We start from the raw sequence: 27371 nt of genomic DNA, 5'->3' as shown, positions 1-27371 counted from the left end.
ACAGTTTTTCCTTAACTTCCAGAGGGATAGAGCACTGTGATTCTGTCTGCAGAGTGCCCCAAAACCTGATCAGCGGTCTCTGGATTTTGTTAGGCTTGATCAGTCTTCCTTGCTGATGATGGTACAATAACACCAAAGTCAGAGCCATTGAGTCAGGCCTCTCACCCTACAACCAACTGAGTATCTTCTATCATTGAAAGCTTGGGCATCGTAGGTAGTGGCAGTCAAAATAAATCTGCCCCTTGTAGTAAATGGGAGAGGAATTTAGGTACTCCTGAGGGAGTACTGCAGATGTATGTTTGTGGCCTTCTAGCACAAATGAAAATTAGTCTTCTTTGGGTGCTAGTGGGGTGCAAAAGAAGACTTTGGCAATGTCCAAGACAGTGTATCCAGTGCCATCAGTCTGTGCCAAAAATTTAGTGACATCACCATGTACAGGCCATTCAAGGCTGTAGGGACAATGGAATTAAGTTGGTGGTTAATCCACTGTAAACCTCAAGCCCCTGGAAACTTTTTTTCACTGGACATAAGGTCTGTTGATGAGACACTGCTTCATTTAAGTCCCTAATGGAAGCTGGGACTTTCCTTTTGCCTCCTGGGGTCCTGGGTTGTTCCTGTTGGACCATACATGAGGAAAAGGACAGCAATTTATGTGTTCCACTGTCACTCTTAGAATTTAGAAGCGTATGCAGTACCAGTGTGCAAAATACAGTTACCAATTCTATACTTTGAAATTGGAACTACAGCATACTATAGAAATATCTGTGAAAATGTAGGACAAAAAGCAGTCAGCGCATTTACTTGTAGGATATATAGCATCAGAGGGTAGTAGAGAATTGTTGCCCAATAAATAAAGTAGTAATTTTTTAAATACAAAAATTTTAATTTAAATATTTTTTAAATTTAAAATTATTTGAATACAGTTATTGTTTAAATCGGTACATTTAAATAAAGACAAATCTTGACCTCTATGTAACTACATACATAGATACCAATTCTAGGTAGATTGCAGGTTTCAATGTGTATGGTAAAACAATAAAGCTTTTTAGAAAGATGTAGGAAAATATCTTCGTGCCTTAGAGATGATAAAGATTTATTAAACAGGACACAAATTACATAAATATGGAGGAAAAAATGTGGTATTACATTAAAATTAAGAACTTACATTCATCAAAGGTCAGCATGAAGAGTGAAAATGCATATGAAACAATCTTTTCAATAGAAATATTCTACAAAGCATTTGGGTCCAGAATATATTTAAAAATCTGACAATAATAAAAAGGTAGATAATCCAATAAAAATGGACAAAAGATTTGAACAAGCATTATATAAAAGATGATACCAGTTGGCCAATATTCATGTGAAAATGTACTCACCTTCAGTGGTTTTTCAGGGAAATACATATTAAAATCACAAGGCAATACTAGTACCCAGTCACCAGAATTGCTGAAATGTAAGAGAAAGATATGTTGGTGTGAATGTGGAGCAATTGCCATTTTATCAACTCCTGGTGAGAGTGTAAATTGGTTTATCGTTTTATAAATCTGTTTGGCAGTGTCATAAAAATCTGAACCTATATATATCCTCTGACCCAAGAATTCAACTCCTAGTTATATACACAAATTCCTTTCTTAAGAATATATTCAAATTAATAAAGATCAAACATGAACAAATATTAAAAGCAGCAAGGGAAAAACAACAAATATCACACAAGGGGATTCCCATAAGGATAACAGCTGATCTTTCAATAGAAACTCTTCAAGCCAGGAGGGAATGGCAGGACATACTTAAAGTGATGAAAGAAAATAACCTACAGCCCAGATTACTGTACCCAGCAAGGATCTCATTCAAATATGAAGGAGAAATCAAAAGCTTTACAGACAAGCAAAAGCTGAGAGAATTCAGCACCATCAAACCAAATACTAAAGGATATTCTCTAGACAGGAAACACAAAAAGGGTGTATAAACTCGAACCCAAAACAATAAAGTAAATGGCAACGGGATCATACTTATCAATAATTACCTTAAATGTAAATGAGTTGAATGCCCCGACCAAAAGACAAAGACTGGCTGAATGGATACAAAAACAAGACCCCTATATATGTTGTTTACAAGAGACCCACCTCAAAACAGGGAACACATACAGACTGAAAGTGAAGGGCTGGAAAAAGATTTTCCATGCAAATAGAGACCAAAAGAAAGCAGGAGTAGCAATACTCATATCAGATAAAACAGACTTTAAAACAAAGGCTGTGAAGAGAGACAAAGAAGGTCACTACATAATGATCAAAGGATCAACCCAAGAAGAAGATATAACAATTATAAATATATATGCACCCAACATAGGAGCACGGCAATATGTAAGACAAATGCTAACAAGTATGAAAGGGGAAATTAACAATAACACAATAATAGTGGGAGACTTAAAACCCCACTCACACCTATGGATAGATCAACTAAACAGAAAATTAACAAAGAAACACAAACTTTAAATGATACAATAGACCAGTTAGACCTAATTGATATCTATAGGACATTTCATCCCAAAACAATGAATTTCACATTTTTCTCAAGCGCACACGGAACCTTCTACAGGATAGATCACATCCGGGCCATAAATCTAGCCTTGGTAAATTCAAAAAAATTAAAATCATTCCAAGCATCTTTTCTGACCACAATGCAGTAATATTAGATCTCAATTACAGGAGAAAAACTATTAAAAATTCCAACATATGGAGGCTGAACAACACGCTGCTGAATAACCAACAAATCACAGAAGAAATCAAAAAAGAAATCAAAATCTGCATAGAAACGAATGAAAATGAAAACACAACAACCCAAAACCTGTGGGACACTGTAAAAGCAGTCCTAAGGGGAAAGTTCATAGCAATACAGGCATACCTCAAGAAACAAGAAAAAAGTCAAATAAATAACCTAACTCTACACCTAAAGCAACTAGAAAAGGAAGAAATGAAGAACCCCAGGGTTAGTAGAAGGAAAGAAATCTTAAAAATTAGGGCAGAAATAAATGCAAAAGAAACAAAAGAGACCATAGCAAAAATCAACAAGGCAAAAGCTGCTTCTTTGAAAGGATAAATAAAATTGACAAACCATTAGCCAGACTCATCAAGAAACAAAGGGAGAAAAATCAAATCAATAGAATTAGAAATGAAAATGGAGAGATCACAACAGACAGCACAGAAATACAAAGGATCATAAGAGACTACTATCAACAATTATATGCCAATAAAATGGACAACGTGGAAGAAATGGACAAATTCTTAGAAAAGTACAGCTTTCCAAAACTCGACCAGGAAGAAATAGAAAATCTTAACAGAGCCATCACAAGCACAGAAATTGAAACTGTAATCAGAAATCTTCCAGCAAACAAAAGCCCAGGTCCAGATGGCTTCACAGCTGAATTCTACCAAAAATTTAGAGAAGAGCTAACACCTATCCTGCTCAAACTCTTCCAGAAAATTGCAGAGGCAGGTAGACTTCCAAACTCATTCTATGAGGCCTCCATCACCCTAATACCAAAACCTGACAAAGATGCCACAAAAAAAGAAAACTACAGGCCAATATCACTGATGAACATAGATGCAAAAATCCTTAACAAAATTCTAGCAATCAGAATCCAACAACACATTAAAAGATCATACACCATGACCAAGTGGGCTTTATCCCACAGATGCAAGGATTCCACAATATCCGCAAATCAATCAATGTAATACAACACATTAACAAATTGAAAAATAAAAACCATATGATTATCTCAATAGATGCAGAGAAAGCCTTTGACAAAATTCAACATCCATTTATGATCAAAACTCTCCAGAAAGCAGGAATAGAAGGAACATACCTCAACATAATAAAAGCTATATATGACAAACCCACTGCAAACATTATCCTCAATGGTCAAAAATTGAAAGCATTTCCCCTAAAGTCAGGAACAAGACAAGGGTGCCCATTTTCACCATTATTATTCAACATAGTTTTGGCCACAGCAATCAGAGCAGAAAAAGAAATAAAAGGAATCCAAATTGGAAAAGAAGAAGTAAAGCTCTCACTGTTTGCAGATGACATGATCCTCTACATAGAAAACCCTAAAGACTCCACCAGAAAATTACTAGAACTAATCAATGAATATAGTAAAGTTGCAGGATATAAAATCAACACACAGAAATCCCTTGCATTCCTATACACTAATAATGAGAAAATAGAAAGAGAAATTAAGGAAAAAATTCCATTCACCATTGCAATGAAAAGAATAAAATACTTAGGAATATATCTGACTAAAGAAACTAAAGACCTATATATAGAAAACTATAAAGCACTGGTGAAAGAAATCAATTGCTATTGCTAAATCACTTCAGTTGTGTCTGACTCTGTGTGACCCCATAGATGGCAGCCCACCAGGCTTCCCCATCCCTGGGATTCTCCAGGCAAGAACACTGGAGTGGGTTGCCATTTCCTTCTCCAATGCATGAAAGTGAAAAGTGAAAGTGAAGTCGCTCAGTCATGTCTGACCCTCAGCGACCCCCTGGACTGCAGCCTTCCAGGCTCCTCCATCCATGGGATTTTCCAGGCAAGAGTACTGGAGTGGGGTGCCAGAAAGAAATCAAAGAGGACACTAACAGATGGAGAAATATACCATGTTCATGGATTGGAAGAATCAATATAGTGAAAATGAGTATACTACCCAAAGCAATTTATAGATTCAATGCAATCCCTATCAAGCTGCCAACGGTATTCTTCACAGAGCTAGAACAAATAATTTCACAATTTGTATGGAAATACAAAAAAACCTCGAATAGCCAAAGCAATCTTGAGAAAGAAGAATGGAACTGGAGGAATCAACTTGCCTGACTTCAGGCTCTACTACAAAGCCACAGTCATCAAGACAGTATGCTACTGGCACAAAGACAGAAATATAGATCAATGGAACAAAATAGAAAGCCCAGAGATAAATCCACGCACATATGGACACCTTATCTTTGACAAAGGAGGCAAGAATATACAATGGATTAAAGACAATCTCTTTAACAAGTGGTGCTGGGAAAACTGGTCAACCACTTGTAAAAGAATGAAACAAACACTTTCTAACACCATACACAAAAATAAACTCAAAATGGATTAAAGATCTAAACATAAGACCAGAAACTATAAAACTCCTAGAGGAGAACGTAGGCAAAACACTCTTCGACATACATCACAGCAGGATCCTCTATGACCCACCTCCCAGAATATTGGAAATGCAAAAATAAACAAATGGGACCTAATTAAACTTACAAGCTTCTGCACAACAAAGGAAACTATAAGCAAGGTGAAAAGACAGCCTTCAGAATGGGAGAAAATAATAGCAAATGAAGCAACTGATAAACAACTAATCTCAAAAATATACAAGGAACTCCTACAGCTCAATTCCAGAAAAATAAATGACCCAATCAAAAAATGGGCCAAAGAACTAAATAGACATTTCTCCAAAGAAGACATACAGATGGCTAACAAACACATGAAAAGATGCTCAACATCACTCATTATCAGAGAAATGCAAATCAAAACCACTATGAGGTACCATGTCACGCCAGTCAGAATGGCTGCGATCCAAAAGTCTACAAGCAATAAATGCTGGAGAGGGTGCGGAGAAAAGGGAACCCTCTTGCACTGTTGGTGGGAATGCAAACTAGTACAGCCACTATGGAGAACAGTGTGGAGATTCCTTAAAAAACTGGAAATAGAACTGCCTTATGATCCAGCAATCCCACTGCTGGGCATACACACTGAGGAAACCAGAAGGGAAAGAGACACGTGTACCCCAATGTTCATCGCAGCACTGTTTATAATAGCCAGGACATGGAAGCAACCTAGATGTCCATCAGTGGATGAATGGATAAGAGAGCTGTGGTACATATACACAATGGAGTATTACTCAGCCATTAAAAAGAACACATTTGAATCAATTCTAATGAGATGAATGAAACTGGAGCCTATTATACAGAGTGAAGTAAGCCAGAAAGAAAAACACCACATACTACTACATAAAAAACATACTACATAAAAAACACAGTATACTACTACTACTACTACTACTACTAAGTCACTTCAGTCGTGTCCGACTCTGTGCGACCCTGTAGATGGTAGCCCACCAGGCTCCCCCGTCCCTGGGATTCTCCAGGCAAGAATACTGGAGTGGGTTGCTATTTCCTTCTCCAATGCATGAAAGTGAAAAGTGAAAGTGAAGTCACTCAGTTGTGTTCGACTCTTAGCAACCCCATGGACTGCAGCCTGCTCCTCCATCCATGGGATTTTCCAGGCAAGAGTACTGGAGTGGGGTGCCATTACAGAATACTAATGCATATATATGGAATTTAGAAAGATGGTAACAATAACCCTGTGTACGAGACAGCAAAAGAGACACTGATGTATAGAACAGTCTTTTGGACTCTGTGGGAGAGAGAGAGGGTGGGATGATTTGGGGGAATGGCATTGAAACATGTATAATATCATATATATATAAAAAAGAATATATTCAACAGAAATGCAAATGTTTGCAAATAGAATATATACATGAATTTTTAAAGTAGCAGCACAATTTGTTAACATCACAGCGAGTAAATAAGTTGTGTTGTATGCACATACTAGAATACTATTCAGCAGTGATAAGGCATGAACTATTATTATTATATACAAAAACATGGGTGGAATTTTCAAATATCATGTCCAATAAAAGAAGCTATAATGTATGCATACTTTACGATTCATATTTTATAAAATCTTGTAAGTGCACAAAAAAGCCTCTGGCCTTCTAGTAAATGTTTGATCAATTTTTTTTTACCTGGGTGTGGTTACAGAGTTAAGTCCGCTTTGGAAATTCATCAAATGTACAATTTCAATTTATGTATTTTTCTGTACATCAATATAATATTTGCATAAAAAGTTGCTTGGAAGTTCTGTGCTTTGCAATTCAATTTTCAACCATTTTGTTTCTTTTTAGGGCAGTCCTCAAGGACCCAGTTTTTAATTGTTGAACTTCCAGTGTTCAGTATTTTCTTATTGCCTAGGGCAATGAGCCTGGCAGCCAATACTTTTTCAGTTGAATTGTGTTTTCAGTTTTATGCTCACAGATGTACTTGGCTTTCTCAACTCTATGGTTGTTGGGTTCAAAATGAAGAAACCTAGGGTCCTCTGGCATTGTGGTTAGGGGTAGGAATTGGGGATCAAGCATTTTATGTAGACTGCCATCCAAACCTCTTTGTTTTTTTAAGTCTACCTCACTCTTGCTTTCAGTCATATTAATACCTACTCTTAATTTCTGAGATTATGAGTTGCAATGTGGTTTACTTCTTATTGGCTTCTTTACCTATAGCCTTATTGCTCACTCTCTGATTCACTTCAAGTTCCCACAAATTTCTTAATAAATATTGCCTCTACACTATTTGTACTTTTTGCTTTTCTAATAAATGAATTTGTTTGTAAATTCTACCTTTAAACAAACACTCATATAATGTTTGCTGCATGACTATACTCTGTCCTGAGCACTTAAGTATTAACTCATTTAGTTCTCCTAACAAGTTATGATGGAGGTGTCATTACTTATAGATTTTATTTGATAGCACCTCATACATTTAGATGTAATTTGTATTATTGTTTGGTTCTAAGCATTTTAAATTCTCATCAGCATATTTTTACTTAAGCCATGCTTTGTTGAAAACAGAGATTTTTTGTTTGTAGACATAGGCTTTTATTTCTCTTTTTAGTAACTCCTGTTCAAATCAGTTAATATTTTACATATCTTTAACAGTGTTGTAAAGTAAATTTTCATCTCTGAGACAGCTGATTTAAAACACTTTGTTCTATACATCAACTTGGGGCTAGTGCACTGGGATGACCCAGAGGGATGGTATGGGGAGGGAAGAGGGAGGAGGGTTCAGGATGGGGAACACATGTATACCTGTGGCGGATTCATTTTGATATTTGGCAAAACTAATACAATTTTGTAAAGTTTAAAAATAAAATAAAATTAAAAAAAAAAAAGCAAAAAACTCAACATTCAAAAAACTAAAAAAAATAAAAAAATAAAACACTTTGTTTATAGATTTTTAATTTCCTTGAAATCTAGGCAGTGTTTATATAATTTATCTAATGTGATGTCATTAGGTATAAACATGTTCATGATCTACATTTCATGGTACTTTTTTTTTTTACTATTTATTTTCAAATTTTCCATTCTAAAAAATATCAAATTCATCATCTTTCTTTCTAATAGTTGTTTTATTCATACATCATTATTGTGAATTCTGACATATTTAATTTTTCATTTTTTAATTGTATATTTTGTTTTTTTGCACTTCTCTTTTGCTTCCTACCCCTTCCCCCATTATTCTGTCTTCTCTCAGTGGATTCATGTTTTATTCATTTTATCCCCATCAGTTGGTTTAGGAAATTTTAGCTGCTCACTTGCAGTTCACTAACTCCACTCCTCAGGATTGTGTGTATGTATGCTTGTGTGTATGTATGCTTGTGTGTATGTATGCCTAGGTTATTAATTTTATCTTTTTAAAAAATAAACTATAATTATAATTCTTTGGCAAGTAACAGACTCTCTGGCAGCTTTTACAGTTTTCATTTTAGTCTTGATGGTACAAAGTTTTCTTACCTTATTACTTTATATGATTTAATATTTTTTATTTTTACATTTCTCCATAATTATAGTACACATTTATGCCCAGGACTAATATCACTTTAATTATTTAAATTTATCATAGTTGGCTGCAGACTGTCAAATGTTGTTTCTCTGGCATTGATTTTATCGTATTGCTCACAACTGCTGTAAAACATTTTGTGGAACCTCTTATTCTAGGTCCTTTAGGCCTGTAGTATCAGCCCCATGCACAAATTTGTATTTCTCTTAAGGTTAAGGTTTGTTGTTTATTGTGTCTTTAAATTTTCTCTTGGCTTCTTAGTTAAACTTACGTTTGCTGTATGTTTAGAGCAGAGGAGATTGCATCACTGTGTGAATTTTCTGTCCTGTCTCTAGCTGACTATTTTTTGTTGTTGGAGGATAATTGCTTTACAATATTGTGTGGTGTCTGCCATACATCTACTATTTTTAACTGGGTTTTCTCTTCCTCCTTTCTTTTAGGACTTGTTTTACTTCCAGGAGGTGCACTTGGCCAGATTCTGGGAGGTATCATTATTTCCAAGTTACACATATCTTCTAAAGGCCTTATGAGATTTGTAATAGTTACATCTGCTGTATCCCTTGTACTGCTTGCATTTGTAGTTTTTGTGCACTGTGATCCAATACCATTTGCTGGGATCACTGAAGATTATGGTGGGTAAGTATAATTTTGTACTTTCATATCCAAACCAATCACATATTTCTTAGTCAATAATTATTTACCCAGTAACCCTAATAGGTTCATAACATTCTTGGCATTATTGAACATGTAAAAGAAACATAAAGCAGAGTTTCACTTTTCACTGTTAGGGCAGAAATATCATAAGGATAGCTTGTGGTGTAATAGCTTGTGCATTCATATAAAGAAAGAAGATATTGAAATGAATCAGAACCTAGAAGTAGAAATCTGTATTAAAGTAACTAGCAACTAGGAGACCATACTAACTGTATGAAGCCAGGCTTACCTTTGTCTGAATTGGTATGTCAGCCTTCTTGTCAAAGAATGGAACCAAAGGCATCTGAAAGTATGCACGAGTAAGGTCTCCTTTTAGTTAAACCTGAAAAAATTCAAAGAACTGGGCACAGATTATTTTAATGTTATCTAATGTTAAGGAAATGGCAACCCACTCCAGTGTTCTTGTGTCGCACAGAGTCGGACACGACTGACGTAACTTAGCAGTAGCAATGTTAAGGAAGAGAAACAGAGCTGGAATTAGAAACTGAAAAACTAAGCAGATAAAATAAGTAAAGAAGAGTAGACTTCTACTCTGCCGGGGTCCAGCCCCAGCTGATCCAGGGTATTCGAAGGAGAGACGGCATAGGCGAGGGTCAGGAAACAACTGCTTAATTACACGTTAATTAAGGATACAAAGAGTAATAGAATGAGGATAGCTCGTAGGAAAATTCAGTGGAGAAAAGGGGCTGAGCAGCTTGGTTTACGCGGGAGACCAATAAAACTTCAAGACAAGAAGTTTGCACCACTTACGTAGGCCGCAGGCGTCCTTCCGTTCTCCCGAAGGAGAGGAGACACTGAGGCCTCCCCGGTCGGATCTTAGAAGCCCAGGCATAATTAGCAAGCATGGTGGGTTCCGCGCTCCAGATGGAGACTCAGCTAGAATTTGGGAGAGAGAGTGACATGGGGAGACCAAGTTTCAGTGAACAAGGCCCGCACTTTATTTTCCAAAGTAGTTTTTATACCTTAAGTTATGCATAGAGGATAATGGGGGAAGGGGTGGAGTCATGCAAGGACAGCAGTTCCTGGTTCTAATCTAAGCCAGGCTTTCAAACTTATCATATGCAAAAGTTCAGGTGATTAACATCATCTTCTGGCCCGGAGGCCTGTTAACATTTTAAGAAACTTATTTTTCTCTAAAGGTGATTATTCCAAAGTCAGGCACCAGCCTCCCAAAAAGCATTGGACAAAGCTGCATTTTACATTTCTATACACCCATTATATCAATCAATACACTGCCAAGGACACAGTAGGTAAGGAGTATGGAGACTTAGCAGCAAACATTGGCCCAACAAGTGAAAAACCCTTCACCAATACAATTTCTAATCAATCTTTTAACTACTCAAAGGAATCTGTGTTTAGGCAGTTTAGAACATCTCCTGCCTCTCACAGTTGGGAGGCTCTGAACAATCACATGTGGCCGGAAAAACCCATTCAGGCAGGCTAGAGGATTTCCAAAGGAGTTTGTAGGTTGAAACAGTGTCACACCCAGGAATTATTAACTGGAGCTGTAAGCTAACTCTTTTTTTCAGAGAGAGGTAGTGGGGGACAGCCCCCTGTAAAGTCAGAGGTGTAGGTGAAAGCACAAAGCAGAAAGTAGGCAGACTCTGGTTTGGGGGGTAGATGCTCGAGAATTTCCAGGGGGACTCCTGAGGCTCGATCCCGCCTTTGCGTATGCCGAGCCTCCTTCCTCATGACCTTTGTCATGGGCGGAGTTCCTCACGCTGGCTCCCTGCAGTGATAGAATTCCAGTTGAGCTATTCCAGATCCTGAAAGATGATGCTGTGGAAAGTGCTGCACTCAATATGCAATATGCACTCAATATGCAATATGCACTCAATATGCAATATGCCGGCTCCCGGCACTACTTCAACTACACGGCAGGCCAGTGCTTCCACTGAGTACACCTAGAAAAGCTGAATCAATGTTTTAAAAGATTTGTTTAAAGATATCAGACAGTTGCTTAGGCAAGTATCTGCTAAAGCACCAAAATCCTGGGGAAAGGCAAACCTTGTAAGGAGAAGCAACCTTCTGCAATTACTGTTTTCCCTGAGTACATTTACTATTTCTGGACATTGGCAAGAAACAGCGACTTCTGTTTCACTTTCATGCATTGGAGAAGGAAATGGCAACCCACTCCAGTGTTCTTGCCTGGAGAAAAGTGAAAGTGAAGTTGCCTAGTCGTGTCCGACTCTCAATGACCCCATGGACTGCAGCCTACCAGGCTTCTCCATCCATGGGATTTTCCAGGCAAGAGTACTGGAGTGGGGTGCCATTGCAACAAACCATTTCTCAATTGGATTTGATGTGTGATGAAAAGTGCATTTTATACGACATGACTGAGCGACTTCACTTTCACTTTTCACTTTCATGCATTGGAGAAGGAAGTGGCAACCCACTCCGGTGTTCTTGCCTGGAGAATCCCAGGGATAGGGGAGCCTGGTGGGCTTCCGTCTATGGGGGTCGCACAGAGTCGGACACGACTGAAGCGACTTAGCAGCAGCAGCAGTTGCATAAAAGAAGAGAAGATGACACTTCAGAACGACAATATTTTTGATTTGCTGTCAGCTCGTGAGCACCCATTTATTGAGCTTTTCTACCTTTCCAGTTTGCTTCAAATGCCAAACAACCATAGACTGGTCGACGTGGAGTTCTTAGGCAACTTCTTATGTAGCTGTAAGAGGATCAGCTTCGATGATCCCCTCAGTTGGTCATTGTTAACTTCCGATGGCCGGCCACTGCACTCCTCACCTTTAAGGCTCTTGCCTTGTTTGCAAAACTTCCTTTACCACCACCGCACTGTACACTCACTAGCAGCTCCTCGGTCACATGCATTGTTGATGTTGTGAGTTGTCTGCTGCTTTATGACCCATTTCGAACTCAAATAAGAAAATTGCTCGAATTTGTTTTTTGTCTAACATCATTTCCAAAATAAATAGCAAGTAGTAATTCATTAGCAAAAGATGTAAAATGAGAGATGCACGTTAGAATGATGTATAATGTTTAAGCACATTTAGTTAAGAATGTATTCCAATATCAAAGGGCAAAGTTCAACAATGCTAAACCACAATTACTTTTGCACCAACCTAATAGTAAGATGGCCAAAATCGGGCACAATTTTTTGACAGAACTTTGAGCCTAAAGAGACAAAAATTAGGCCACGGAATGAGACGCAACATCAGTAAGAAGAGATGGAAACAAATAAGATAACACTCTTTAGGGTTTCACTCAGCACATTTACATAACAGTGAAGCTAAGAGGCTAAGATAAAGTAAAAATAATATAAAAAGCAAAGAAAATTTTCACTGGTCTTGTGATGCTCTATAGATAAGAGTTCAATTTTAGAATGTGCTGTTGGGAAGGAGCCATGGTAACCACCATGTTCTTAACTGATACCTCTGTAAGGCTAAGATCGAGGAGTGAGGGGCTCCCTCTAGTACTGTAACCAGCCAGGAGTTAATTTTGCTCTAATTGGATTAATTTGGTCAGCCAGCACTGTAGCAGCAGAAAGACTTGACACTCTGAAAGAAAGATAATATCATACAAAGCTGTAAAGGGTTGTAGACAACGGGCTCGTATTAAAAAAAAAAAAAACCAGATAGCCACAAAATCATGAGACAAAACATATTATAGAATAGACCCATAGAGGATCCAGATATTGACATTATCAAGTGAGAATGTTAAAATAGTAATTATAGGTGCAGTGAGACAATGACTGTGAATTTCTCATCAGAAGCCACAGGTTCAAAAGATAGTAGAACAATGTCTTAAGAGTCCTGACAGAAAAGAACTTTCAACACATAATTTATTATCCAGTGGAAATATTCTTCAAGAAAGAAGATGAAAGACAGTCTCAGGTTAAGGATAATTAATAACATTTGTTGTTGGCTCTAAAAGAAATGAGATTTTGGAATTATCAGACTGGGAACATAAAGTAACTATGATTAATATTCTATGGGTTCTAATGGAAAAAGTGGACATGAAAGAAAATCTAGATAATGCAAGCAGAGAAATGGAAACTCTAAGAAGAATATCTAAAGTAAATTCTAGAAAGGCAAAACAGCTGTATAATAACATGAAGAGTTCCTTTCATTGATTCATCAGTAAACTGGACTGAACTGAAGAAAGTATTAACGACTTTGAAGACACATCAGTGGAAACTTTTCAAACTGAAAAGCAAAGAGAAAAAAGAATGAAAAAACCAGAAACGGAATATCCAAGAACAATGAAGCAATTACAAAGAAGTAACACAAATATAATGGAAATGCCAGAAAGAGAAGAAGGAGACAAAAGAACTGAAGAAATAGGTGAAGTAATAATGGCTGAGAATTTTCCATAGTTAATGACAGACACCAAACCATACATTTGGGAAGCTCAGGAATACCAAAATTGATTAATATTACCAAAAAATCTACATGTAGGCATATTACATTCAACCTGCAGAATCAAAAACAATCTTGAATAAAAGCCAGAGGAAATAAAACCTTACTTATAACTGTGCAAGCAAGAAAAGAATGGAGTGAAATATGTAAAGGATTGGAAAAAAGTGAACCTTGAATGGTATATACAATGAAAGTATCTTTCAAAAGTGAAGGAGAAATATTCTCAGATACTCATAAACAAAATATAAGGGAATTGTCACCAGTAAACCTGCTTTGTAAGAAATGTGTAAAGAATTTCTTCAGAAAAAATGATATGATTTATTAGATGTATTAATAGATCCATATAAAACGAAGAGCACTAGAGGTGAATATAAATGTTGGCAGACTATGTTCTTTTATTTTTATTATTTTAATTGTTATGATAGGTTAATTCTTCAAAATAATCATGGCATTAAGGTATTCAGTGGTTATAATTTATGGATAGTGAAAAAATGACAGCAGTCTTATAAAAGGGGAGGGAGGAATTGGGAATACATTTTTATAAAGTACTTGTAATATCAATGAAGTGTTATAATGTTATTTTAAAGCAAACGTAAATAACTTGTAAATGTATATTGGGAATTCTAGGAAAAACCATTAAAACATTTTTAAAAAGCAATATAAATGCTATGCTAACAGATGAGAGAAAATGAAATCTCATACCGAAAACCAGAGAAAGCAAAAAAACAGGAAAGATGAAAACCAGAAAGAACAAATTTTTGTTGTATAATTCTTCACAATGGTCTCTTATGACCTTTATATTTGTAATTTATCACCTGTAATGTCTCTACTTTCATTTATAATTACATCTATTTAATTCCTTTTTTTCTCTTGCAAGTCTAGCTATGTTATTCTATTTATCTTTAAAAAAAAAACCTCAGTTTTATTAATCTTTTCTTTTGCTCTTTTTCATTTATTTCTGTTCTGATATTTATTTTCTTTATTGTACTAGTTTTGGACTTATTAGTTTATTCTTTTTCTAGTTTCTTGAAGTATAAAGTTAGATTGTTTATTTGAGATCATTCTTTTTTCTTCATCTAAGGTTTAATTGATATGAATTTCTTAGAATTGCTTTTTTTTTTTTTTTACTGAAAACTAGTTGATTTGCAATATTATATTAGTTTCAGGTGTACAAAATAGTGATTCAGTATTTTTATAGATTATAATCCTTTTAAGATTATTATAAAATAACAGCTTATTTCCCTGTGCTGTATAATATATCCTTATTGCTTTCTTATGCATGGTAGTTTGTATCTCTCAGTCTTATACCCTATCTGGCCCCTCCCTCCTTCCTTATCCTTGCTGGTAACCAGTAGTTTGTTCTCTGTATCTTTGAGTCTCTCTGTTTTGTTACATACATTTATTCATTTTATTTTTTCAGTTCAGTTCAGTTTCTCAGTTGTGTCTGACTCTTTGCGACCCCATGAACCACAGCACGCCAGGCTCCCTGTCCATCACCAACTCCCAGAGTTTACCCAAACTCATGTCCATTGAGTTGGTGATGCCATCCAACCATCTCATCCTCTGTTGTCCCCTTCTTCTCCTGCCTTCAATCTTTCCCAGCATCAGGGTCTTTTCCAATGAATCAGCTCTTTGCATCAGGTGGCCAAAACATTGGAGTTTCAGCTTCAACATCAGTCCTTCCAATGAACACCCAGGACTGATCTCCCTCAGAATGGACTGGTTGGATCTCCTTGCAGTCCAAGGGACTCTCAAGAGTCTTCTCCAACAACACAGTTCAAAAGCATCAATTCTTCAGCGCTCAGCTTTCTTTATTTTTTTAGAGTTCACATATAAGTGGTAACATAGAGTTACTTGTTTTCTGTTTGACTTATTTCACAAAGCATAATACCCTCTAGGTCCATCCATGTTGTTGCAAATGGCAGAATTTCATTCTTTTTTATAACTGAGTAGTAATATTTCATTGTATATAAATACCACATCTTCTTTATCCATTCATCTGTTGATGGACACTTAGGTTGCTTCCATATCTTGGCAACTGTAAATAATGCTATCAACATTTATTGGGGTGTATGTATTACTGTCTTTTCGAATTAGTGTTTTCATTTTCTTTGGATGTATACCCAGGAGTGTAATTTCTGCATCTTGTGGTAGTTCTGCTTTTAGTTTTTTAAAGAACCTTCATTTTAAAGAACTTTTGCTGTGTCCCATTGGCTTTGATATGCTTTCAATTTTATTTCAGGGTATTTAAAAATTTCTCTTTTGATTTATTCTGTGACCAATTGGCTGTTTAGTGGCATGTTGTTTAATCTTTACATATTTGTGAATTTTCCAGTCCTCTTCGTGTAAATGATTTCTAGTTTCATACTATTGTGGTTGGAAAAGATGCTTGATATAATCCCAATCTTCTTAAATTTATGAAGACTTGTGACATAACATATGGAGAATTTTTATGTGCCCTTGAGAAATATGTGTATTCTGTTATTATCATATGGAATGTCCTGTAAATGTCTGGTGAGTCTTGTATTTCAAACCTGTGGCTTAATTTCGGTGTTTCCTTATTGATTTTCTGTCTGAATGTTTTATCCATTGCTGAAAGTGGAACGTCAAAGTCCTCTAGTATTATTGTATTGCCATCTATTTCTCCCTTTAGGTCTATTAATATTTGCTTTATGTGTTTAGATGTTCCTGTGTTGGGTGCATAAATATTTACAAGTGTTATATCCTTGTTGGATTGATCCCTTTTTATTGTAAAATGACCGTTTTGTCTCTTCTTGCAGTCTTTGTCTTAAAGTCTTTTTTGTCTGATATAAGTATTGCTATCCCAGTTTTATTTTGCTTTCCATTTGTATGTAATATAATTTTCCATCACTTCAGTTTCAGTCTGTGTGTGTCCTTATATCTGAAATGAGTCTCTTCTAGGCAGCATAAATATGGGGCTTGTTTTTTTAATCCATTCAGATACTCCATGTCTTTTACTTGGGGAATTAGTATATTTACATTAAAGTGTTTGTTGATAGGTATGTACTTACTGCAATTTTGTTAATTGTTTTCTGGCTGTTTTGTAGTTTCTGTGTTTCTTCTTGTTTCTTACTCTTCCTTTGTAATTTGGTGATTTTATTTAGTGCTTAGACTCTTTTCTCTCTTTCTTTTGTGCATTTTCTATAGGTTTTTGTTTTGTGGTTACCATGAGGCTTATAGAAAGCATATTTATAACAGTCTTTTTAAGCTGATAACAACTTAACCTTGAATGCATAATAAAGCTCTACACTTTCATTTTCCCCTTGCATTTTATGTATATTTTTGATGTCAAAATTTGTACCTTTTACCTTGTATATCTATAAACAAATTATTGTAGTTGTATTTTAATGACTATAATAACAAGATGAACCTTATCTATAACAGTCGTGGTTTAGTTGCTAAGTAGTGTCTGACTCTTGTGATACCTCATGGACTGTAGCCCACCAGACTCCTCTGTCCATGGGATTTTCCAGGCAAGAATACTGGAGTGGATTGCCATTTCCTTCTCCAGGGGATCTTCCTGACCCAGGAACCGAACCTGGGTCTCCTGCACTTTAGGCAGATTCTTTACCGACTGAGATATGAGGGAAGCCCATAGCTCTGTATCTATAACAGTAACCTTATCTATAATTATACTGACTAAATAGCCTTATCACTTAACCAACCCTGAGTTCTTGGCTGTTCATCAAATCTTTGTGATTGCCCAGGTGTCCTTCTTTGTCTGTAGTCACCCCCAGTAGTTAAGGATGGCTGGGATGTGTCAGTGGCCCAAGGGAGAGGATGGCAGCTGGCACATAGATGCAGGCAGATGGGAAGCTGGATCCTTAAGCAGTGGAGGAGAAAATATGTAGTTAGGTTGCTTTTAGAGAGAAACTGGGAGATAGGCTTTTCCTGCCTGCTCCCTCTGTGCTAAGCTTGAGTTTATCACTGCAGGAGGGGTGTTCTTATGCCTATTAATAACTGCTCTTTTGTTTATAATCCTGTGAATACAAGGCCCCTTGGCTATCACAGCCAAGTGATCCCAGGACCTGTTCCTTCCTTGGGCAGCAGTCAGAAAAGCTGGGATGGCAGATATGTGTACTTGCTCCTTCCAGGGAGACTGGCCATTTGTAGTGGACTAGAGTGAGAAGTCAAATGTGGTGTCTGATGTCTTCCCCAGTCTCTGGGAAGACCACAGTTGGCTCCCAGATAACTGAGAATATACAACAGACAGCACAAGTCTTGTGAAGGCTAAATATTTGCTGTCTGGCTCCTTATAGAGTGTATTCATTGATCCCTAATCTAAACCTACCTATTTAAGGGCAGCGATTGTCAGATTGTTTAAAAAAGTAAACCTAAGCTAAACTCAGTCTACATGAAATCTACAATAGATAATGACATATATATTGAAAGTCAAAAGATGAAAAAATCATAACATACAAACACTAAACAAAAGAAATCTAAAATAAATATATTAATATCAGGCTTTAGAATCAAGAATAAAGAAACATTGATAAAGAAACTGGGATAAAGAAACATTGCAAAATTATAAATGGTCAATTTACAAAGAGCAAACAATTATACTTAAGTGTGCAGCTAACAACAGGGACTCAAGATCTAAGAGGAAAAAGCTAGTAAAACTGAAAGAAAAAAGATAAATCCAAAAATATACTTGAAAACTTTATTACTCCTCTCTCAAGGGAGATAAAAAAGTACTGAATAGCACAGTCAGTCAGCTTAAACTAATTTATATTTATGGAACACTCCAGTCAACAGAAGCAGAATACCTATTCTCTGAATACAAATGGAATATATAGCAAAATAGGCCATATTTTGGGTTACAAAACAGACCTTTAAAGTACAAAAGAACTGAAACTATACAGAGCACTATACCATAGCAGAATCAAACTATCATCAAACAATAATGAGACAATCTCTAAAGACTTGGAAACCGCGTAACACACTTCTAAGAACCCACAGATCAAAGAAGTCTGAAGAGAAATTAACAGAAAATACATTTACCTGAATGAAAATGAAAATACCACATACTGCAATTGTGGGACCAAACTAAAACAGGATTGAGAGGGAAATTTATAGGACTAAATGCATACAATAAAAAATAGGAAATACCTCAATAATCTAAGGTCCCACCCACGAACTTAAGAGCAAAATAAACTCAAAAGAATCAGAAGGAAGCAAATAATATTACAAGTAGAAATCAATCAAACAAAAAAAAAAGCACCTTATTATTTTAAAGATCAATAAAATTGACACATCACTATCAAGATTAACAAAGAAAAAAAAGCAGAAAACATACAATTTACTGTTATGAGGAATAAAATAGGCAATATCTATCTTCATAGATATTTAAAGAATAAGGGCCTACCAAAAGTAACTCCATGCATATAAATTTGACAGGTAATATGGACTAATTCTCAAAAACAGAAGAAAAACCTCACCCAAAATGAACTAGATAATTTGAATAGTTATAGAAGGAATGATTAAACAAAGTGAATCCACCATTTACAAAGTACCCCTAAAACATATGCTGGCCCAGATGATTTCACTGGAGAATTCTACCAAATATTTAAGGAATTAACAGTGATTCTACACAGTATCTTCTAGAAAGTATAAAAGGAAGGAATACTTCCTAACTTGATTGATGAGGCTGGTATTGTTCTGATAGCAAAGCCAAAGACAGTAAAAAAAAAAAAAAAAGGGTCACACAGAACAGTATCTCTCATAAACTTAGATGCAGTAGCATCAACAAAACATTAGCAAGTTAAATGCAACAATATATATTACAAATTTATACAAAAACTATACCTTCCTGGTGCCTAATATTCATCCTCTCTCCTGTTTGGGGCTTATTCAGTGTACACGTGAGTCAGGGCCTTGCCTCGTCTATCCCTTCTTCAGTGGATCTTCCCGACACAGGAATCAAACCGGGCTCTCCTGCATTGCAGGCAGATTCTTTACCAACTGAGCTATCAGGGAAGCCCTCTAAATCAACCAAAAGGAGATACAAACTAGTCTTCTCATGAGCAGGTGTATGAGTTAGGCTCATCTGATTGGACTGCTCCCTCAAGATTTTGATTTTTGAGAAAGTAAGAAAAAAGCCCATGGTCAGCCAGAGATTACCTGCAGCAGCCAGTGTAAAACGGGATACCGCAGTGCATCAGATCCCGGGGGTGGAGGCACGGGGGCATCTCGCCTAGAAGAGTAGTCCTATAATGTACTTTTGCTTGCCTTTTTAGTGTTCTCGATGCTTTTTAGAATCTACTTTTTGAGGCTTCTTACTTATTTCTATGAGCTCTTTGACATTCTCTCAATAAATTCATGCACTTTACCAAGAATTAGTTCATGCTGCCTATATTGGTTCAAATACATAGTTTATAAATAAAAAAATGATAGTCTTAAAAGTGATTTTAAATATAGCTACTTTTTCAAATTACTAATAATGTAAATTAAGATCCTTTTATTTCCTTATAAATTTATATTTAGCAATTGTTCTGGATTTCCACTTTCAGCCAAGATGGAATAACACATTTCCCCTACTACAAAAGCCAACCAAAATTTTGACAAAAATTGAGACAGTGGTTTACATGACAGAGGACTCGGTCAGTGAAAGACAGTGATACATGAGAGGTAGGAAAAATTTAAGGTGAGCCTTATAATTCCTCCAGCTTACTGCCTTAAGAGGGTTTTGAGGTCAAGGTACAGGAAGGGGGAACCATACAGATTCTGTCAAACTCCCTGAGTTGAAGCAATTAAGCTGAGAGTCCAGAAAAAATCAGTGCAGCTAGAGTTCAGAGGATAGTATACCAGAAGACACAGCGTATCTATAGAGGATGAAGTATGAAGCAGAGTACTAACTAGCATATATGTGAGTAAAGTACCTGAGTCTGAGGCTACAAAGGAAAAAATAAATTAAAGCAAGCAGAACCCATCACACACACTCTGTTGGGGTTAGTACCTGTTCTGACCAGTTAGACTGGGAAACCTCCAAAATCACAGAGCGTATAGAATACAGAAGGATCTTGCCTCAGTAACGGGTAATAATTAGCTCTAAACTGAGCACTACTTTGGCTCTAACAAATCTTGGAAGCAAGAGCTCAAAAAGGCAAAGCATTTACCTATAAATTAGCTGCATTCCGGAACAAAGCTTATTTATAAAAATACAAAAATATCTAGTTTCCAAAATGGTAAAATTTACAAGACCTAATAACCCTTGAAAAATTAAAAGAAATTCAAATCAGCAGAAAAATACAACCCATAATGATTAGCAAAATTACAGACCCATAACTGATGTATATGTTAAGATTATCAGAGAAGAATGTTAACACAATTATTATACCAGTAATCCATATGATAAAAATTCAAGTAGAAGACAATTTAAAAATCCAAATAAAGCTTCTAACCACTACAATAATGTAAGAAAAAAATAAACAAAAGGCATGAGAAGCAAAACTGTTGTCAACACCATTGCCTATGTAGAAAATCCAAAAAAATACTGTAATAAAATGAGCTTAGCAAGTTTGTAAGATACTAATCAATCTACAAGAATCTATGTCATTTATATATGCTACCTACAACTGTAGAAATCAATATTAAAAGTAGTATTATTAACTCCCATGAGGCTATCAATTGACTTTTCAACAGAAACTCTGTAGGCCAGAAGGGAGTGGCTTAATGTATTTAAAGTGATGAAAGGGAAAAAACCTAATACTATACCAAACAGGGCTTTTATTCAGATGTGATGGAGAGATAAACAGTTAGATAAGCAAAAGCTAAAAGAGTTCAGTACCACCAAACTAGCTTTTTAAGAAATATTAAAAGGACTTCTCTAACTGGAAAAGGAGAGGCCATTACTAGAAACACGAAAATTAGAAAAGGAAAAAACTCACTGGTGACGGCAACATGAAGGGAAGACAGTAAATCAACCACATGTAAATCAGTAGAAAGACTAAAAGACAAAACTAATCAAATTATATCTGCAATAAATAGTTAAGGGGTACACAAAAAGATTATATCTTTTTTTGATTACATCTTTTTGTGTAAAAAACAGGAAACATGGGTGGAGCAAAAATGCAGGGTTATTAAAATGTGTTTGAACTTGAGATAAATAACAAAATAATGATATGTGTGTCTCTGTCTGTGGATACCTACCTTATGGTAACTGCAAATCAAAAATCTCTTAGTTACACAGACACACACACAAGAAAGGAATCCAAACATAACACGAAAAAGAGTCATCAAATCACAAGGGATGAGAGCAAAAGAAGAGAAAGGAACAAAAAAGATCCACAGAAACAAACCCCCCAAAGTGAACAAAATGACGATAAAGTACATACCTAGTAATAATTTCTTGAAATGTAAATGTTCTAAATACTCTAATGAAAATATATAGAGTGGCTGGAAAGGATTCAAAACAGGATATAAAAACTACTAGAGCTCATCAGTGAATTTGGTAATGTTGTAGGGTATAAATTTAATACACAGAAATCTGTTGCATTTCTATACACTAACACCATACTATCAGAAATTTAGAAAACAATCTCCAGCTTCCCAGGTGGTCCAGTAGTTAAGAATCCACCTTGCAATACAGGGGACACTGGTTTGATCCCTGGTCTGGGAAAATCCCACATGCTGTGAGGCATTTAAGCTGTGACCACAACTTCTGAGCCTGTGCGCTGAGAGTCCACAAGCCGCAGTTACTGAGGCCACAGCTGCTGAAGCCTGTGTGCCTCAGAGACTGTGCTCTGCAAGAAGAGAAGCCACTGAGATGAGAAGCCCGCACATTGCAGTGAAGAGTAACCCGCACTCACTGCAACTTCATAGCAATGAAGATCCAGCACAGCCAAAAACAAATACATTTTTAAAAATTAAAAGGAAAAGAAAACGATTCCATTTTAAATGCATTACAAGAACAGAATACCTAGAAGTAAATCTAGGAAGGTAAAGGACTTGTACTCAGAAGACTATAACGGACAATGATGAATGAAATAGAAGATGATACACACAGATTTCGGAAAGATAGACCATGTTAACGTGAGTCTCAGTGAACTCCGGGAGTTGGTGACGGACAGGGAGGCCTGGCGTGCTGCGATTCATGGGGTCGCAAAGAGTCGGACATGACTGAGCGACTGAACTGAACTGAACTGAATGGGTGAAATAATTAATATTGTTAAAATGACCATACTACCCAATGAGAACTTCAGATTCAGTGCAATCCCTAAAAATATCAATGACATTTTTCAGAGAACTAGAACAACCAATGCTAAAATTTGTAAGGAAACAAAAGACCCTAAGTAGCCAAAATAATCTCATGAAAGAAGAAATCATGCTCCCCTGATTTCAAACTGTACTACAGAGCTACAGTCATCAAAACGTATAGCACAGGCAAAAACCAGACACATAAATCAGTGGAAATAAAACCAATCTTATATGGACAATTAAGCTACAACAATGAAGGTATATACAATGGGGAAAAGACAGCTTCTTCAACAAACGGTATTGGGAAAACTGGGCAGTTACATGCAAAAGAATCAAACTGGTCTACTCTCTCATATCATAAACAAAAATAAATTCAAGATGGATTAAAGGCTTAAATGTAAGACCTGAGATCACAAAAGTACTGGAAGAAAACAGGCAGTACACTCTTTGACTTCAGTCCTAGTGATAGTTTTGGATGTCTCCTCAGGCAAAGAAAACAAATAAAAAATAAACAAATGGGACTACATCAAACTAAAAATCTTTTTTTCAGTAAAAGAAAGCACCAGCAAAAGGTAAAGGCTGTCTACTGAATGGGAGAAGATATTTGTAAAGGATATATCTGATAAGGGATTTATATCTAAAATATACAAAGCATACATACAAGTTTAGTTTCTACTCCTGGGTATTTAGCTGAAGAGAAGAAAAGCACTAATTAGAAAAGATATATGCATCTCAGTAATTATTACAGCATTATTTACAATAGCCAAGTTATAGAAACAACCCAAGTGCCTATAAATAGATGAATGTATAAAAAAAGATGCAACACACATGCAGTGGAATATTAGTCATAAATAATGATGAAATCTTGCCATTTGTAACAACAAGGATGGAAATAGAGGGTATTTAAATATAAGTTAAATATGTTCAAAGACAAATACTGTATGATTTCACTTATGTGTGGAATCTATTTAAAAACGAATGAACAAACATCACACAACAGAAACAAAGTGGTATAGATACAGAGAACAAACAACTGCTTGCCAGAAAGAAGGGAGTTGAGGGCAGGAATTAAATAGGTGAGGGAGTTAGGAGGTACAAACCTGTAGTTGCAAAATAAGTGAGTCACGGATATGAAATGTGCAGTGTGGGCATTATAGTCAGTAACTGTGTAATATCTTTGTGTGCTGATGTGTTGTAACTAGACTTAGTGTGATGGAAAGTTTGAAATGCATAGAAAACCACATCACCATGCTGTGTAATAGGAGCTAACAGTGTTGTAGACCAATTATGCTTCAAAAACCAACCAACCACTCAACTAACTAACTCAGAAAAATAGATCAAATTTGTTACTAAGGCAGGGGCTTAAGGGAGCAGAAACTGAAGGAAGGCAGTGGAAATGTACAAACTACCATTTATATATAAGTACTAGGGATGTAATAGACACAGCTGCTGCTAAGTCGCTTCAGTCGTGTCCAACTCTGTGCGACCCCATAGACGGCAGCCCACCAGACTCCCCCGTCCCTGGGATTCTCCAGGCAAGAACACTGGAGTGGGTTGCCATTTCCTTCTCCATTGCATGACAGTGAAAAGTGAAAGTGAAGTCGCTCAGTCGTGTCTGACTCTTAGCGACCCCATGGATTGCAGCCCACCAGGCTCCTCCGTCTATGGGATTTTCCAGGCAAGAGTACTGGAGTGGGGTACAGCTACATGTTATAGATGAAAGTTGTTAGAGTAAATTCTAAGAGTTCTCATTACAAGGACATTTTTTTTTCTTTAATTTTATATTGATGATGGATGCTTACTAAACTTATTGTGGTAATCATTTCATGGCATATGTAAGTCTAATAATTGTGCTATACACCTTAAGTTTATAAAGTGTAAATTATATCTCAATAAAACTAGAAAAGCTTAAAAAATAACATTAACAATACTATTAAGCAAGAAAAAATTCTGTAGAAGAAAAGATCAGTATTCAAAAATCTTTGGCATTTTATACACTACCTACAAACAATTTGAAATTGATATTAAACAATACCATTAGCAATAGTATCAAGAAAAGAAAATTTTAAAGATAAATATGATAGAAGATGTAAAAACTCTATACAATGATTACTGTAAAACATGCTGAGAGAAATTAAAGACCTAAATTTTAAAATGAAGAGATATTCAATGTTGGTGGATTAAAAGACTCAATATCCTTAAGATGTTAATCTTCAGATGTTAATACAAAAATTAATGTGTGTATTCAGTGTACTCACAACCAAAATCCTAGTGAGCTTCCTTCTTTAGATATTGGAAAGATGACATTTAAATTCATATAGCTATGCAAAGGACCTAGAAAACCACAAACAAACAATTCTAAAGAACAAAGATGGAGGACTAACACTATTCGATTTCAAGACTTATTATAAGGCCACAATAATCAAGAAAGTAGTATTGGTGTAATATAGACAAGTAAGTCAGTGGAACAGACTAAAGTCCAAAAGTACACAAATACATATATAGATAATTGATTTATGATAGAGTGCATATGCAGTTTATGGAACACTTAGATATCTATATTTAAACAAATAAACTTTGATCTGTATATTATACAATGCTAATAATTTAAAATGGATTGTAGATGTAAAATATACAATTCCAGGGATATGAGAAAAAATTTATGTGAACTTGTGTTCAGCAAAGATTTCTTAGATATGACACCAGATATGTGATCCACAAAGAAATATATTGATAAATTGGACTTAATTAAAATAAAAAAAACATCATGCTCTTTGAAAGAGTCCATTAAAGTAATGCAGAGACAGACCATAGACTATGAGAAGATATTTGAAAATCATATGTTTAACAAAGAACTTGATTTCTTGCTAATATTAACAACTGTCAATGTTTAATAAGAAAGCCACAAAAATGGGGAGAAGATTTAAACAGATATTTAACCAAATAATAAATATAGATGGAAAATAAGTGCATGGAAAGATGTCTAGCATCAGTCATTAGGGAAACTCATATTCAGTTCAGTTCAGTTACTCATTTGTGTCTGACTCTTTGCAACCCCATAGACTGCAGCACGGCAGGCCTCCCTGTCCATCACAAACTCCCTGAGTTCACCCAAACCCATGTCCATTGAGTTGGTGATGCCATCCAACTGTCTCATCCTCTGTTGTCTCCTTCTTCTCCTGCCTTCAATCTTTCCCAGCATCAGGGTCTTTTAAATTGAATCAGTTCTTTGCATCAGGTGCCCAAAGTAGAGTTTCAGCTTCAGCATCAGTCCTTACAGTGAATATTCAGAACTGATTTTCTTTAGAGTGGACTGGTTGGATCTCCCGGCAGTCCAAGGGACTCTCAAACTATATCTTTGTTAAAATGTCTAAAATTAAAAAGACTCTTCCAAGTGTTGGCAAGAAATATAGGAAACAGTTGAAATCTTATACACTGTTTCTGAGATTATGAAATAACACAATCACTTTGGAAAACTAATTGACAGTTTCTTAAAAAGTTAAATGAACACCTACCATATGATACAAAAATTCTAGTCCTTGATGTTACTCAAGAGACATGGAAACATATGACCATACAAAGACCATGTAAAGACCAACTTCATGAAAGAAGTCAGACAAAGAGAGGGCACATACTGTATGATTCCATTTCATAAAATGCTTTGAAATTGAAAGTAATGAATAGTGTCAGAAAGTAGATCAGCAGATGCCATGGGGTGGAGGAACTATTAATACAAAGGAGCATGAGGGAACCACTGCGGGTGATGGTCATGTTCTTTAACATGATTGCAGTGATAATTTCACAAGTGTATGCGAATGCTATACCTTGTATATGTAGAGTTTATTGTATATCAGTTATTCCTAAATCTGTTAAAATTAATAATTATATTTTATTGGTCTCATTGATATCTCGATGTGTGTGTTAATATGTGTAATACACTAGTATTATAATTACATTCAATCTCTTTTTTTGTTACAGAATAGGGCAGTTGGGAAACCTGACAGCTCCTTGCAATTCTCATTGTAAATGCTCATCTGCATTTTATTCTGCTACATGTGGAAGAAATGATATTGGATATTTTTCTCCTTGCTTTGCAGGTTGTACACAGTCTAAAACATTAAAGGCTAGCAAGGTTATTATCTTCTATTATGCTTCTCTCTCTCCATTAAGAAGTGCATCTTATAGATGTTTACATTTTACTCTTGCTCTCTATAAAATCCTTTTTTTCTCCTATTTTCCCTTTTCTTAAATTTTTCTTAAATTGTGGATTTATTGATCACAATTCATAGGACTTATGGAGAACCATAAGTGAAGTGAAAGTGTTAGTCACTCAATGGAGTCCGACTCTATGACACCA

At 35.9% G+C, this 27371-nt stretch overlaps 1 protein-coding gene across 1 annotated transcript in view; it reads left to right on the top strand.

Moving 5' to 3' along the window:
• The window catches only part of SLCO6A1 (solute carrier organic anion transporter family member 6A1), a 106802-nt gene that overhangs the window by 47454 nt on the left and 31977 nt on the right, over positions 1-27371 (top strand). Inside the window, exons 9-10 of the mRNA XM_055554569.1 lie at positions 9146-9341; positions 26993-27146. Of these exons, the coding sequence (XP_055410544.1) occupies positions 9146-9341; positions 26993-27146 (350 nt within the window). The remainder of the gene's footprint in view (positions 1-9145; positions 9342-26992; positions 27147-27371) is intronic.

This window comes from Bubalus kerabau, chromosome 1 (assembly GCF_029407905.1).
Source record: "Bubalus kerabau isolate K-KA32 ecotype Philippines breed swamp buffalo chromosome 1, PCC_UOA_SB_1v2, whole genome shotgun sequence".
NCBI lineage: Eukaryota > Metazoa > Chordata > Mammalia > Artiodactyla > Bovidae > Bubalus > Bubalus kerabau.
This window is presented reverse-complemented; position numbering and strand designations above follow the sequence as displayed.